The following is a 16,685-nucleotide window of genomic DNA, read 5'->3' on the forward strand; positions in this document are numbered from 1 at the left end:
TTATCCTAGTAGCACGTTAGCATGTGCTACGGTCCCCGCGCTTCAGGGGTCCTCGTAGTGATGTGTACATTTATTCCCCCCCCCCCCCCCCCCCCCCCCCCCCCCCCCCCCCCCAAGTAATTTTTCCTCTCTTGCCGAGCAGGTTGCAAAATATATATCTCGGGAAGGATCCCCTGCTGTTATTTGTGCTACAGGCCCCGCGTATCCTTAAAGTTACATTCTCTGGTTACCATATTATAACATCATGTACAAATATGAAATACAAGCTTAAATGCACTTTTAAAAAACTCGTGTGTGTTCGCTATGAACGGAGATCGTCAAAAGTATACGCTCGATTCGTCGCCTGTGTCGCCATAGCTCGGCAAAGTACAAACGACAGCCTGTTGTCAGTTTCAGTTAACACCTGCGTTTGCCGATTTCAAATTGTAGGGTTCGTCTCAAAAAATTAAAAGAGAAATCTTGCTCTGTACGAAGAACGTTCGGTTGAGGATACGGTACTAGAGTCTTTCGTTAAAACCGGTTTGATCTTGACAACGTATTATCGACAATCGTACCTTCCTATTTCAGAATTAATATTTTATAAAGCGTTAGTAGAACGTTCAAAGTTTAGTTTGTATACTAGTAACACATTAATCATGTATATATTTTAAAATAAAATATACTAAAGTAGACAATGAACGTTTTCACTTAATTTTACGTGTTAAAATCAACAAATTCAAATAAATATTCTTTCGTTTGGAAAGGGTAAATTTGGAGGGGGGGGGGGGGGGGGGGGAAGTTTAACGACATCAAAGTTAGAGCATATTGATTTAATAATCATCCGACGCCATACAACCAGAAATAAAATGTGTTGATTGCGTCGTTAAATAAAACATATCCTATCCTTTCTTCCATCTGCTGTTGGATGTCTAACATTTGGTAATTTTGACATATAATCTTAGAGAGGAATCGGGTGCATGTGCAGGGGGAGGGTATTGGAGGTCAAAACCATTACTTGCCCAAGCTAAAAAAAAAATTGAAATGTATTTTCTGGGGGAGCATAGCCCCATATAAAGTTCACTCAACACAGTCTATAACCCCAACCCCACTGAAATCCCTGCACACGCGCCTTGGAAACCCGCTACATTTTATTTTTTAGCAAGGGGTCGTTTATATGTACCATCCCACAGACAGGATATCACACACCATGGTCTTTTATATACCCGCCGATGGGATTCGATCCTAAACTGACCGCGCATTTCCAAAAAACACCTTTTTAGGTCCAAGTAATGAATAAAAATAACATATAGTCTTGAAAAATGTTACGTAAATCGAACACAGTACCCTCTTCCTCTACCCCTAGAGCGTTACGTAATTAGTAACACCCCCTTACATGTAACGCGTATGCCAACAGCTGGCCACTGTCAAAATTTCAAGGCAAATCCCGCACCCACCGACCCCTGGAAAGGCGTTGTACCATACCTTTATGGATATAAATATGTTTTGGAGATATGAGACGACCCCTCAATCAAGACAGTTAAATTTGTTCAAAAATTGCGAAATCTCACGTGATCTCTTGTTGGGGAACTTCACACTTGTGATAAGCCAATGAAAACCGAGATCGGTAGGAGCCCGTTAAAAGTGTCCCACTGTCAAAATACTGGCTTTGGTTTTGACCTGGATAAGCCAGCGTAGTGAAACCAATGCAGAGTGCGGCGTCATATATGCACCTAACGTAATTGGATTTTTTTTTCTATATGCTTAAATAATAAAAATATTCCAGGGAATGCCGCTTTAAACCGGTTCTGTTGGCACATATTTTCTAACGAATGATTTCTCAACCCTGGTTTAATTGGGAATTTAACTCATAGTTAATGGTATCCAATGGTTAAGTTAACTCAGGTTACCAACAGCCGGGCACTGGTGTATTGAAAATATCAAGTCAATACATGAGTGGCCATTAGATACCATTTATCTTTTAACGAGTTGTTTTAACATGTATGTAACGAGCGAAAGCGAGTTTGATACGTTTCTAAACAACGAGTTCTTAGATAAATGGTATCTAACGGACACGAATGTATTATTGTTTCTTACATATCCTCAAAAACCAGGTTTTAAGCATATTTTAACATCTTTTTTAACTAAAAGTTATTTACAGCTCTTGCAATTATTAGTCACAGACAAATAATTGTCAGGTTAACTACACGCCACAGTGTAATCGATTTCGACCGTGCTGTTTTTGTTTCATTGGACGTATGGCACTGGTGACCTGGTCATCACCTAGGAGCAACCAGTCGTATGTCTTGAAATTGTTAACACACGTACATGTGTAAACAAGTATGTGTTATCAAAAATAACGAATGATGTTCTCACCAACGGGTGTGTAAGAAACACCAATATCATTGCCATAGTTTAACACTTGATTCAGCGTCGTTTTAAACAAACACTCCATTGCTTTGTTCTGTACCAGACAAATAGTCACAGCTCCTTCTCCGAGATCTTAGCGAACATGATTCAAATTGGTGGGTCTTGTTGGCGATTTCGTTCTGTGAATCGACATACGTTATACCGTGAAGTTGCAGTCATCCTTCAGGTGAAGTAAGAATGATGTATTATCCTGTGAAGTGGTAGTCCTCCTTCAGGTGAAGTAGGAGTGATGTATTGTCCTGTGAAGTGGCAGTCCTCCTTCAGGTGAAGTAGGAATGATGTATCGTCATGTGAAGTGACATTCCTCCTACAATACGGAGTAGAAATGATGTATCGTCCTTGGAAATGGTAGTTTTCCTTCACATGGAAGTTAAATTTTAAGTTTTTTTTATTTTAATGACACGTCTAGAGCACATTTATGTATTAATCATCGGCTATTGGATGGCAATCCTTTAGATGAATTAGGAATATGAAGATGAAGTAGGAATCGTCGTGTAAAGTAGCAGTCCTCCTATAGACGATACACCTGACAGTGATTCACGGGAGCAGTCATCATATTGTCAACACATCTTGCATAGATAGGATTGTGAACATAATACTTGGTTGTTCAGATTTATAAGTACTGGGACACAGCTTCAGATATGTCAGATCCCAGATGCAGAAATCTCTCTCTCTCTCTCTCTCTCTCTCTCTCTCTCCTCCCCCCCTCTCTCTCTCTCTCTCTCTCTCTCTCTCTCTCTCTCTCTCTCTCTCTCTCTCACACACACACACACACCATGGGCGTCAATCCGGCTTTAAAAGGGGGGTGGGGGAACGTGTTTGTGTGTGTTACTTACATCGAATTACGTCAACAATGACGTTCATACAAAACTATGATAAAAGGGATGACTACTTGCCATTTTAAATAAATTTATAATTAATACAATAATCAAATTAGGGTTTTTGTTTTGTTTGTTTGTTGGTGTTTTTTTTTGTTGCTGCTGCTGTTATTGTTGGTGGTGGTGTTGTTGTTCCTTTTGCTAAACGAAAAAGTGTGTGGGGTGGGGGGGGGGGGGGGGATTTATATAGATTGTCCCCCGGCGTTGAAAAGTGAGGGGGATGCGTCCACCCTGTCCCCCACCGATCGACGCTCATGACACACACACACACCTCACTTGTACATTGTACACATTATAGAGATTATTACCCATGTGTGTTTCGGTATCGTCAATATATATTAGGAATAAAAAATGTATTATCTGTCTCTCTGACTCGATGACTGATTGACTGACTGACTGACGGACCGACTGGCTCTCTCTCTCTCTCTCTCTCTCTCTCTCTCTCTCTCTCTCTCTCTCTCTCTCTCTCTCTCTCTCTCTCTCTCACACACACACACACATACACACACGTTTTGGGACCTTATAACACTACCGAGGCTTATTTTATCGCTATTTCTTATTATAAAATATATAAATATATAATTAGATAAAATCATTTTGTAACCCCATCACCCTTCAAACACGAAATAGACCACAGCAACAGAATTACAGATACAGACACAGACACGCACGTCAACCCCAAATTGTTTATAGTCCAGTTCCTGTGTTTCGCAAGCACTTGTCTGCTCAGTATAAAAATGGCTGATCAGGTTTACTGAGTAGATAACATGTCGTTCTGACGACATTTAATCGAAGGCTCGAATCTGTTCTTGAATCATCTGAAACAAAAATAAAATATTTTCCTTTAAAACTGATTCATTATTAATAAGGGTGGAGTGTCACGCGGCCGCCCTCACTCAATTTTCAATCAGCGAGAAAACTGATTACCGTGTTCTAAGTTTGTTTTGTTTACTGACACCACTAGAGCACATTGATTAATTAATCATCGACTATAAATAATTATGTGACATGTTTTTTTGAGGAAACCCGCTACATTTTCCCCTTTGCAGCATGGGATCTTTTATTTATGTACTCTTTCATAGACAGGGCAGCACATACCACGGCCTTTGATGTACCAGCTGTGGCGCAATTGTCGCGGCAGGCAAAAAACACTCAGTGGATACGTCGATATCCTGTCCATGTCCGGCGCTAGTTCATTATTATTTTTTAAAAGATAAAAATGTGTCAATAGACATGACGCATCACTGACAAAAAACGATGCCTGCTGCTAAAACTCATTTTCATCTGGGGCGGGTCATAGCCCAGTGGTAAAGCGCTCGCTGGATGCGCGGTCGGTTTAGGGTCGATCCCCATTGGGCTATTTCTCGTTCCAGCCAGTGCTCCACAACTGGTGTAACAAAGGCCATGGTATGTACTATCCTGTCTGTAGGATGGGATGGTGCATATAAAAGTCCCCTTGCTGCTAATCGAAAATATTAGTCCATGAAGTGGCGACAGCGGGTTTTCTCTCTCAATATCTGTGTGGTCCTTAACCATATTTCTGACGCTATATAACCGGAAATAAAATGTGTTGAGTTGGTCGTTAAATAAAACATTTCCTTCCTTCCTTCATTTTGATCTTGTAAATACTTTTTCATCTTCTTCTTTTTTTTTTTGGGGGGGGGGGGGGGGGGGGGGATTGAACACATTTTTTCATCGTTTGGGTGAAAACAGCTATTTGTAGTGACCTGTGTAGCATATCAGCAAATCTATCCCCCAAAATTTCGATGTTCCGAAAAATTCAGTGTGTGCCAAATGAAGTCAGTGAATTTATTCATATTTAGTGTGTAGTTAATATTAGCATTACTACTAAACATCTATATAGGGTTGCAAACGAATCACTACGCATTTTTACATGGATTACAACTAATTTTGAGGGAAGAATGATGGAAATACATGGTGAAAAGGTCTCATGGTAGCATATTTTACCCGAATATCTGTATAATATTTGCCTTGTATGCTTATACATGTGTGTGTGTGTGTGTGTGTGTGTGTGTGTGTGTGTGTGTGTGCGTGTGTGTGTGGTAGACATGTTGTTTTGGGGTAGTATTACCATATATAATGCATGCCAGTGTATTTTTGAATATTGTAAGTGCCCCTTTTCATAATTCTGGTTAAGTGGACAGATTCTCATTTAACAAAAGAAAGCAAAAATAAAAGCAAAACATATGAACTAGTTATAACAACAGTAAACAACAGAGATTTAATACACATATATTATCTGTATCCATATGCCACACATACATAAATATACATACACATGTGTACGCACGCACATTAAAACACACATTTACATTTATACACACGTGCACATGCGCGTGCGCACACACGCACGCACACACACACACACACACAGACAGACACACACAGACGTACAAGACACACATGATGAGATAACAATATAGTAATGATCTGCCAAACAACTATATATACAACGCAACAGTGATTCACGGTATCAATCATGACCGTGCCAAAATCTCCCTTTGACTCGGCTTTGTGCAGAGGTACAATTTCAATTTGTTTTTTACAAATGAATCAGTTTTGTCGTTCAGATTTTGTGTAGGCCATACCTGAACGTGGTAGCTGATCCGCCTGTTCGGCAGCGTTCTCCACGGAAGTTGATCTGAGGAAGGACGATACCAGTCTACTGAAACCAGACGACAACATTGAACCGAGACTGCTCATTGTTTCTAGACCTTCGTCTGATTTTGCAGGGACGTCCACTTCTTTCAGATGTGTTTGACTGCTGGGTCCTTGGTCAGCCATGGCACCCTGACATGATTCTGCCACCCCGTCATCCACTCTGACATAATCAGAAATCCCAACTGAAATGAAACGAAAAAAAAAAGGTTGTTAAATTAATTTCAGTAATGTAAAACAGTCCTTCTGCAGATAAAAAGAGACCTATTTTTTTCACATTCCAATCGCGCATGTGCGAGTTCCTAGCAACTCGTAGACGCTATCAAAGTTAAAGTTGGTTTTGTTTAACGACACAACTAGAGCACATTGATTAATTAATCATCGGCTATTGGATGTCAGACATTTGGTAATTCTGACTCGTAGTCATCGGAGGAAACCCGCTACATGTTTCCTAATGCGGAAAGGAATCTTTTTATATGCATTTTCAAACAGACAGGAAAGCAAATACCACGGCCTTTAACCGGTTATGGTGCACTTGTTCGTAGACGCCATCAAGGAACTTAAACAAGATTACGCAACAGAACACGTTGGGATGGGGCTGTGGGGGTGTGGGTGTGTGGGGGTGTGTGGGTAGGTGGGTGGGTTGAGTTGGGGTGGCATTGGAAGATTTTATACTGTAGCACTGATGGAGATTATACTGTCATTGTCCAATTATTCTTTCTTTTACACGTACAAGGGCGGATCCAGAAATATTTTGCATGGGGTTACTAACGGGACAACGACACGTCAAGAGGACATCCCAATTAAAAAAAAAAACATTAAGACAAAAATGGGACAACTGAATAAAAAAAAATTGGGGGGGGGGGGGCGCTCTTTAGTCCCTCCCCTTGGACCCGCCTCTGATGTAGGAAGAAATATTTTTTAAATGAAAACAAAAAACCCCAACAAAATAACAAACAAATGCCACTCGCCCGATAGAACACCAAACTAGTATACATGTATATGTGGTGCAGTGAGTGTATTATTCCATAGACGGGCGGGATTTAGCTCAGTCGGTTGAGTGCTCACCTGAGGTGCTTGCGTCGCAGGATCGAACCACCTCAGTTAATCTATTCAACTGATTGTTTTTTTCTCTCGTTCCAACCAGTGCACCACAATTGGTCAAAGGCCGTGATATGTGTTTTCTTGTCTGTGGGAAAATGCATATAAAAGATCCCTTGCTACAAATGGAAAAATGTAGCGGGTTTCCTCTCTAAGACTATATGTCAAAATGACCAAATGTTTGACATTCAATAGTCGATGCTTAATTAATCAATGTGCTTCAGTGGTGTCGTTAAACAAAACAAAACAAACTTTAACTTTTTATTGTGGTGTCGATGTGGCGTGTTGGGAAATACGGTTTTCCTATCTTTCTTTCTTTCTTTCTTTCTTTTAACTTTATTTATTGGGTTAGTTGTTAGTTGTTAGTGGTTAGTGAGAGAGAAGAGGGTGTAGTGGCCTTACACCTACTCACTGAGTCTTTAAAACTCGCTCTAGGTTAGAGCTGGTACCGGGCTGCGAACCATGGCTTAACCACGACACAACCGAGACCGGTTCCATCCTATCATTTGCTTTATAAACCGTGCTGGCAAATGGGAATTAACTCTTGATAGAATTCACCATTGTCCGAACAAGCATTGATTATGTACCTTTATTTTTACGTTTGCAATTTATTTTGACTGGTTCCTGAAGCGATCGTTCCGTTTAATATGCAGCATAAAAACCAGTCTTGGAAACGTTGGCGACAAACAGCTGGCTAAACTCACCTCACGAGAAATGGATGTAGTGATTCAGTCATCACACTTCAGGCTGGTGGGTTCTTGGATCGCATCCCGTACCGACTCCCACTAAGAATTGGGTTTTAACGGTTTAATGAGGAGGTGTAAGGCCATTACACTGACTTCTCTCTCACTAACCATCACAAGGCGGTTTTGTGTTTGTCCCTCGAAGCAAATATTTTTTTTTTTTTTTTTTTTTTTTTTTTTTAAATGTATTTTCCAGACCTGACTCGTCACCCTCCCCTCAAATCTCCACTCTCCACGGTCTAGACCCCTCCCTGCACAAATTTATGTACACGCGCGTGCATTATAAACTAACCTTTAACCCCTGACCTTGGCAGACGGCCTTGATAGGTGAGGGTTGAAAGGGATATTTATTTTACGACACACTCAACACATTTTATTTATGGCGTCGGATATATTATGGTTAAGGACCACACAGATAATAATAGAGGAAACCCGATGCCGCCACGCAGTAGGCTACTCTTTCCTATTAACATCAATTATGTGAAACATCCCACAGACAGGATAATACATACCACGGCCTTTGTTACACCAGTTGGGGAGCACTGGCTGGAACGAGAAATAGCCCAACTGGACTGTGACTGGACAGCTTGGATATAAGCCCTATGTGTTCTAGTGGTGTCGTTAAACAAAACAAAACAAAACATTAACTTTAATTAAACAGTCGGTAAAAATACAAAGAATAAAAAAGGTGTTTACTTCTAATTTCGGGCATGCTGCTCTCGATCATGATGCTTAAACAATCTGTTGCTGGGTTCCTGCTGTTGTAGTTATCTATCCCAGACACCAGTGCGCGATTCAGCTTAGCCCAGGATTTGTCGTCAGTTTTCCATCGATTCGTATTTAAGAACAGCACTCGTTTAATATTCAGCTCCCTTGGCACTTGACCCTTCTCGATTCCAATGGCGATAGGTAGCAGACGATAACTTTGCCCATCTTGCAAAAGCTCATAGAAGGCTGAATTTTGGCAATAAGTGTCCCAAGAATTTCTCAAGAAAGCAGGCGTTAAAAGTATTACGGTAAATAGAGAATTTTCGAGTGCATCAAAATGCTCCTCAAATATAGAAGCCCCAGCAAAGCCATCACGGATAGCCAAGTAGTTGCTAACATATCCAAACTGTTTTAGTTTTTCTAGAATGAAAATCGCTTTATTTTCTGCGTCAGTAGCTTCGTCCTCGTTAGTGTGTTTTTGAAAGTGTGAACCATAATGTAAGATATAGCAAAAGTATTTTAATCCATTAGGCAGCACTTTCAGTTCGGCCATTAGTCTTTTAACTTCGAAACATAGCACAGTAAGTGCTTAAGATGCTGGATGTTGTTAAGTGAATCTTGTTGCACAAAAACCTGAAATAATAACAACAACATCATCAACAACAACAACAAACAATAATAATAATAATAATAATAGCATTAAAAACTGAACTGATAACAACTTCAATAACTGCTATACTGCTACTACTGCTATACTATTACTACTACTACTACTACTACTACTACTACTACTACTACTACTACTACTACTACTACTACTACTAATAATAATACCTACTACTACTACTAATAATAATAATACCTACTACTACTACTACTACTACTACTACTACTACTACTACCACCACCACCACCACCACCACCACCACCACCACCACCACCACTACTACTACTACTACTACTACTACTACTACTGCTACGTATGCTGCTGCTACTGCTACCGCTACCGCTACTACTACTGCTACTGCTGCTACTAGTATTACTATTATTACTACTACCCAATACTACTACTACTAATGATGATGATGATGATAGTGATAATAATGACGACTACGACCATGATGATATAATTGGATATTATTGATGATGATGCTTGTGGTGAAGATGACGCAGATGATGCTGATTATGATGATGATTATGATGATAATGTTAATTATATTCAGTCTTAATATTTCGCATGATATTTTATTAAATCTGCCAATTTTGTTTAAGAATTTGAAACAGTAATCCAGTTTAAATATTTTTCTCTTGAAGCACCATTTTGATTTTGACTTACATGCATTTGGTGAGTCATAAAGAAAACGACCCACTAATATAGCATATGTTTTTGACATACCTTTTGTAACTATTTAATAGTACCCTATTTATAACATTACATTTTATAACTTCCCAATCTAATTAAAATTAGCTCCACTATTACATGTGTATCTAACAGCAGCCCGTTGGAGTTCATGTCCAGTTGACCTTTCATTCAACCAATCAAAACTTTACTTGCAAAATCATGCCAGTGATTTGAAAAGAATTTGAAAACATTCGGGATTATGCCGAGGGTATACGAAATGATTCGGATAAATTACGAAGTATGCCGGAAAGTAATTGCAATATAAACTTTTATATAAAATTCGTTTCAAGACGAAAAAACCCCAAACGTGATGGTATAGCCATAAAATCTGTTTATACTAGTATACAATCCAGAGTTTATTACTGCATTCCCCCCCCCCCCTGTTTTTTTCAATGTTGAAATAGACCAACAAGTTCGCCTATTGCATAAATAGTCTCGCCCGATATTTTTAGAATTTGTATGCTCCCGAATAACGCTATAAAAGGCGAAGTGTAATTGGTCGATATTTAAATTGTTATTTATAGATGAAATGTCACCTGGACATGGGAGTCCTCGCAATGCTGTTAGATCTACTGGTAGACCCAGTAGAGCTAATTTTAATCAGATTGGTAACTTCCAAACAATATAGTATTTTATGACATTACGTTTTGTAACTTCCCATTAGTATGAAGTATGTGTTTTTGATATTACGTTTTGTAACGTTTTAATAGTACGGTATTTATGACATTTGTAGTATCGTATGTGTTTTTAACATTACATTTTGTAACTTACTAAAAAATTTGTATTTTCATATCACGTTTTGTAACTTCCCAATAGTATAGTATTTGTTTTTAACATTACGTTTTTTAACTTTTCAATAGTACAGTATTTTTTATATTACGTTTGGTAACTTACCAATATTTTTTTAATGATGATGCTTGTGGTGAAGATGACGCAGATGATGATGATTATGATGCTAATGTTAAACACGCAAATAATTATATTCTGTCTTAATATTTCGCATATTTTATTATGTCTGCCAAATTATTTTAAGAATTTAAAACGGTCATCCAGTTAAAAATAAAATCTCTTGGTGTACCATTTTGATTTTGATTTACATGTATCTGGTGAGTCACAAAGAAGACGTTCCATTAGTATAGTATGTGTTTTTTGACATTACCTTTTTAACTTTTTAATAGTACAGTATTTATAACATTACGTTTTGTAACTTCCAAACAATATAGGATTTAATGACATTACGTTTTGTAACTTCGTAATAGTATAGTATTTTTTGATATTACGTTTTGTAACTTTTTAATAGTACAGTACATTTGCAACTTCTCAATAGTATAGTATGTGTTTTTGATATTACGGTTTGTAAGTTGCTAATATTATAGTATTTTTGACATTACGTTTTGTAACGTTTTAATAGTACAGTATTTATGACATGACGTTTTGTAACTTCCCAACAGTTTAGTATTTTTGCATTACGTTTAGAACTTCCCAAAAGGACTAGTATAGTGTGTGGTATAGTATTTTTGACATTACGTTTAGTAACTTCCCAAAAGGACTAGTATAGTGCGTAGTATAGCGTTTTTGACATTAGGTTTGGTAACCTCCTAACATGCCTAGTATAGTACGTATTATTGTGTTTTTGACATTACATTTTGTGACTTCCCAATAGTATAATAGGTGTTTCTTACGTTTTGCAATTTCCCAATAGTATAATAGGTGTTTCTTACGTTTTGCAATTTCCCAATCTGTTTTTGACATTACGGTCTTTAACTTTCCAATAGTATAGTATCCGTTTTTGATATTACAGTCTGTAACTTCCCAACAGTATAGTATGTGTTTTTGACATTACGAGTTATAACCTCCCAATAGTACAGTTGTTTTGACATTACATTTGGTAACTTCCCAACCGTAAAGTATTTTTGACATTATGTTTTGTATAATGCACCATTTAAAAGTAAACTGCGTATCAAAGTGAAAATGGAACCATCAAAAGACAATGAAATAAAATGGTTTTGTGGGCACTTCCATGGTAACACGTGACATTCAGACATGCCTATCAGTCTGTACTGAATAACTGATACAAGATGCTCTTGTGTGCTTTATGATAAGGTATACTGGCTACCCCTGTTACTTATCCCCAACATATTAGACATTGGTGAAGGGTTGGACAGGAAATCCCAAAAGGTCGGTAACACACGTGACGTGGAATCGGACAAAGTTTTGAAGTTTCATGGATTTCATTAAAAAAACAACCTCTGTGAAATGTGCATAGATAACAAGATGATGTCAATATGTGTTCGTAGACGAAAATATGCTATGCCTGTACCAGTCTGTACCCTGGAACCTGACTCTGAGTTGATGGTAACACACGTGACATGTGGTAACACACGTGATATGTGGTAACACACGTGACACTGTCCAAAATGTCAACAGAACGCTTAAAAACATCCAAAGCAATCTCAAAGTACATTTTTGACTTTAGAATTTCAAGATTGCTATACAATTCTAAATTGTTAAAGGGACATTCCTGAGATTGCTGCAATTTTAAAGATGGTATCGACTAACAGATACTTTTTAACGATTGTAATTACATATCAAATATATTTTTCTGCATAAAATATTATATTAAACGTGTTTCTGATCGTTGTAATATTTGTACTAGGTAAAATTTCATTTTATTCCTAAAGTATTTTTATTTCGGACGTACGAAATTATTTGAAGACAAAAAATCCAGTTTGGATTTCTTACAAATATTAAGACGACCAAAAACACATTGAATATACAGACACTAATATTCTAAACAAGAAAATATATTTAATATGTAAGTTTAATCGTAGAAATAGAAATATTTTATTAGTCGGAAACATCTTACAATGCAGCAAACTCAGGAATGTCCCTTTAATAAATAGTAGCTGCTACACGATACGTCGCTAATCAAACTTTTTAAAACAAAAGAATTCCCTGGTTTCATTATAATATTTAAAGTTTTAAAAGGTATTAAATCGGTTCTTTTTAAGAAATAGTGAAACAGGTGAAAGCCAATATTTTAACTTGAATAAGACCACTTAATAGATATCTGTTTTAGGGTGAATCCGTCTTGACTAGAATATATAACTTGGAAATATAATGTATAGGGAAGACAATAAATGGAAATACACAGCATCTCATATTAAGAAAACAACAATGTTTTGCAAATATTTTGACTAACTACCTCTAAACATGACCTCAACCCTTAAGGGTATTTTCCAAGCAACGAAAAGTTAAAGTTTGTTTTGTTTAGCGGCACTACTAGAGCACACTGATTTATAAAACATTGGCTATTGGACACTATTCCGACTGGGCTATATTCCGCCCCTTCTCGAGTAATGATTTAGACAACATATATGTACAATACTTAGTAAATTTTTACACGTAGGGCCATACAAATTCACCTAGCATTATTTAGTCCTGTATCCTCAAGGCAAATCCATGGAGCCACGGAGAAGTTACCATCCATGTAGAGGGTGTCGGCAGCAGCAAGGTATCTTAAAGTTCATTGATTGTAGCAACATTCAATACTCTGCAAACCCATACATTTTGTTATATAAAAATTGTGGCTTTTTTTCCAGTGATTATTTTTCCTATACTAAATTGTGACTTTTTTCTTCAACTTTTTTTTCCTGTGACTTTTTTTTCCCCCTCCAAAACCAGCCACCGGCCTACCAAACTACTTAGTTTCCCGATTACCTGCCAATGCTGGATCCAGCAAATGTATCTTATATGTGAAAACCTTTCCACTGTATGTTGTCTTACCGAGAGATGCCACCTCAGTCTTCAGTTATTTTTTATCAAGTGATGACTTCTGCCACAAATTTCTTTTCAGATTAAAAACCTTACCAGCAAGAAATCATCACAGGAAATTATCTGCTGCCCTGAATGCTTTGGGTCTTTTTGTGTAAAATGGGTGTACTCTGGCCAGTTTCAGAGGGTGTGTTTGTTTAAACCAATATGCTGGGAGAAAGAGCTGGACAACAGGGTTTGTCCTTTTCAGGGTATGTGTCCCCCAGGCAGGCAAAGGTACATACAAATATCCACGGGCCTGCTGATATTAATAAAAATGTTATAGCCACTAAGGCTATATAGAAAAATATAGCGAAATTAATTGTCGTCTATGGCCATGCGCATATCATCTGGTATTGACAGAAAGTAAGTCGAGTGTCCTCGAAACGTGTTTTTACATGCCTGTAGCTATTTAAGGTTCAGGCATGTCTCCCTCGGATTTCCTGTCCTGGAGAGAGGAGCAGGCCGAGGCCGGCACCTGTGCCCAGGACAGGCGTGCGCTACAACAGCTTGCTCTGAATGTGTACGTTAAACACTCTGGTCTTGGTCCCTCGGGTCCTACCCCTGGCATGACCAGCGGTTTGATCCGGGGGACAAAGTGTCTTTTGTCGGTGTGTGGGTGAATAGGTAATTTTTGGCATGCTTACATCAGAGATCTATTCAAGCACGCCCATCGTGGGCACAACCTCTGACTTCGCCAGAGAGAGAGAGAGAAAGAGAGTTCTGTCCATGACAGGGAAGGCGTACTCTAGTTTATATGTTGTCCCTAATCACCCTGGTGGGGCGGAACGTAGCCCAGTGGTACAGCGCTCACTCGCTGTGCGGTTGGTCTGGGATCGATCCCCGTGGGTGGGCCCATTGGGCTATTTCTCGTCCCAGCCAGTGCACCATGACTGGTATATAAAAGGCCGTGGTATGTACTACCCTGTCTGTGGGATGGTGCATATAAAAGATCCCTTGCTGCTAATCGAAAAGAGTAGCCATGAAGTGGCGACAGCGGGTTTCCTCTCTCATTCTGTGTGGTCCTTAACCATATGCTTGACGCCATATAACCGTAAATAAAATGTGTTGAGTGCGTCGTTAAATAAAACATTTTTTTTTTTAATCACCCTGGTTACCTCCCCTTTTTTCTACTATACCCAGTGTAGGGTCAGATGCTTTTCAGATCGGTGGGTAGAATGGTGGGACCGGCCACGGTGGTGTCGTGGTTAGCCATCGAACATAAGGCTGCTAGGTTCATAGCCCTGTACCGGCTTTCACCCAGAGCGAGTTTTAACGACTCAATGGGTAGGTGTAAGACTACTACACCCTCTTCTCTCTCTTACTAACCACTAACCCACTGTCCTGGACAGACAACCAAGGTAGCTGAAATGTGTGCCCAGCACAGCGTGCTTGAACCTTAATTGGATATAAGCACGAAAATAAGTTGAAATGAAATAAAAGAATGGTAGTGTAAAGCTAATGGCGAAGCTATGAACAACAATGACTATAATCACACCAGTAAACATCGTGTTAAACTTTAATGTGTTTTTACAGTCCGCTCACATTAGCTCGAGTCACCTCCAGCCCTACCCCTTATTGATATTAATTGACATCAATATCAATAAGGGGTAGGGCTGGAGGTGACTCGAGCTAACTCACACCAGATTTTTGGCTATCTATAAGTTGCGTAATATCGAAATAAGGATGTATTTGAAAATTACTTACCTGTTGGTATTAATCCTCTGGTAATTGAGCACAGATCGTCAAGTTAATTACTTATTTTTGAGGAACCCAAACTGTTAGTTTCAAAACAATATTCAGATAAGAAAGACAAGAAATAAAACGGACAATATTAAAAACATTACTTATTAGTTGCGCGGTAAAACACGTTCGGCTAAATATAGGTTGTGTTCACAAAAGGGTCATTCTTATTCTTACGTCGTGCATGTCATAAAAGGCTAGAAGAAATTCAATCTAGGTGACAATACAAAAAAGACATATCAAGTCAAGTTTGTTTTATTTAACGAGGCCGGTAAAACAAACATATAACCTATAGCTTCTATAAGACCTCGGTAGTGCTTCTGTAAGACCTCGGCAGTGGGTACTACATGTACTAAGAAAGAAAAAACAACACTTTTACACCACCATGTTTTTTCCTTATGGTTTGGTTGTATAATTTTAAAACGATCATATTGTGGGAAAAAAAAGGTAAAGAAAAATTAATTCTAAATTTTTCTGAATTAGTACACCCCATAGTGTCCTAGAAAAAAGACCCTCATGTCTGATTTTCCTTTACTTTTCCCCCGTAAATTTGTTTTATGTAACCAGGCTATTTATTAAATATGATGTTTTAAAATTAATGGAACAAAAAACAAAACTGCATGGGCGGATCCAAGGGGGGGGACCAGGGGGACGCGTCCCCCCCAAAAATTGTTCAAGTGCCCTCAAAATGTCCAAGTGCCCTTTTTGTTTGTAGAATTTTTTTTTTTTTAAGTAAACAATAATTATATTGTAGATAAATGAAATCAAGATTTTCGTGTACATGCGCAAGCTTGCAGATATGTGTCTGTGTTATTGAGTCTCAATGGGGCCCCATTGAGATTCTAACGCGAGTGACGCCAATTTACTTCATTATTGCTAGTATATTATGACGTAGAACTGTAGGAATTCATATTAATTGTAAATATTAAAACTTGTAGTAAGGTGCCCTTTTGACGAGTCAATGTGCCCTTCTTTTTTGGTCCCCCCCTAAAAATATTTTCTGGATCCGCCCATGAACTGTATTAACTTTATGATGACTTGTTACTAGATACAAATAACAGGCATGATAAACATTAAAAAAGTTGTTTTTTATAGGTGAAAAAGTATCATATTGGCAATGCAATATCCACGGACAAACAAAGAAAAGAAAACAAAAAGAAAAAAGAAAAGAAAAAGAAAGAGATGTTTCATTTAACAACGCACCCATTTCAT

General features: G+C 38.3%; 1 protein-coding gene across 1 annotated transcript; it reads right to left on the reverse strand.

The window, feature by feature from the left end:
• Positions 1-3,711: 3,711 nt before the first annotated feature.
• Positions 3,712-15,582, reverse strand: LOC121384468. The gene is made up of 4 exons (XM_041514873.1): positions 15,438-15,582; positions 8,504-9,148; positions 5,894-6,148; positions 3,712-4,102 (listed from the first exon to the last, which is right to left on the reverse strand). The coding sequence occupies exons 2-4, from the start codon at positions 9,066-9,068 to the stop codon at positions 4,011-4,013; spliced, it is 912 nt and encodes a 303-aa protein (XP_041370807.1). The 5' UTR covers positions 9,069-9,148; positions 15,438-15,582; the 3' UTR covers positions 3,712-4,010.
• Between the last annotated feature and the right edge of the window lie 1,103 nt (positions 15,583-16,685).

Source organism: Gigantopelta aegis, chromosome 10, assembly GCF_016097555.1.
Source record: "Gigantopelta aegis isolate Gae_Host chromosome 10, Gae_host_genome, whole genome shotgun sequence".
In the NCBI taxonomy this organism is placed as follows: domain Eukaryota; kingdom Metazoa; phylum Mollusca; class Gastropoda; order Neomphalida; family Peltospiridae; genus Gigantopelta; species Gigantopelta aegis.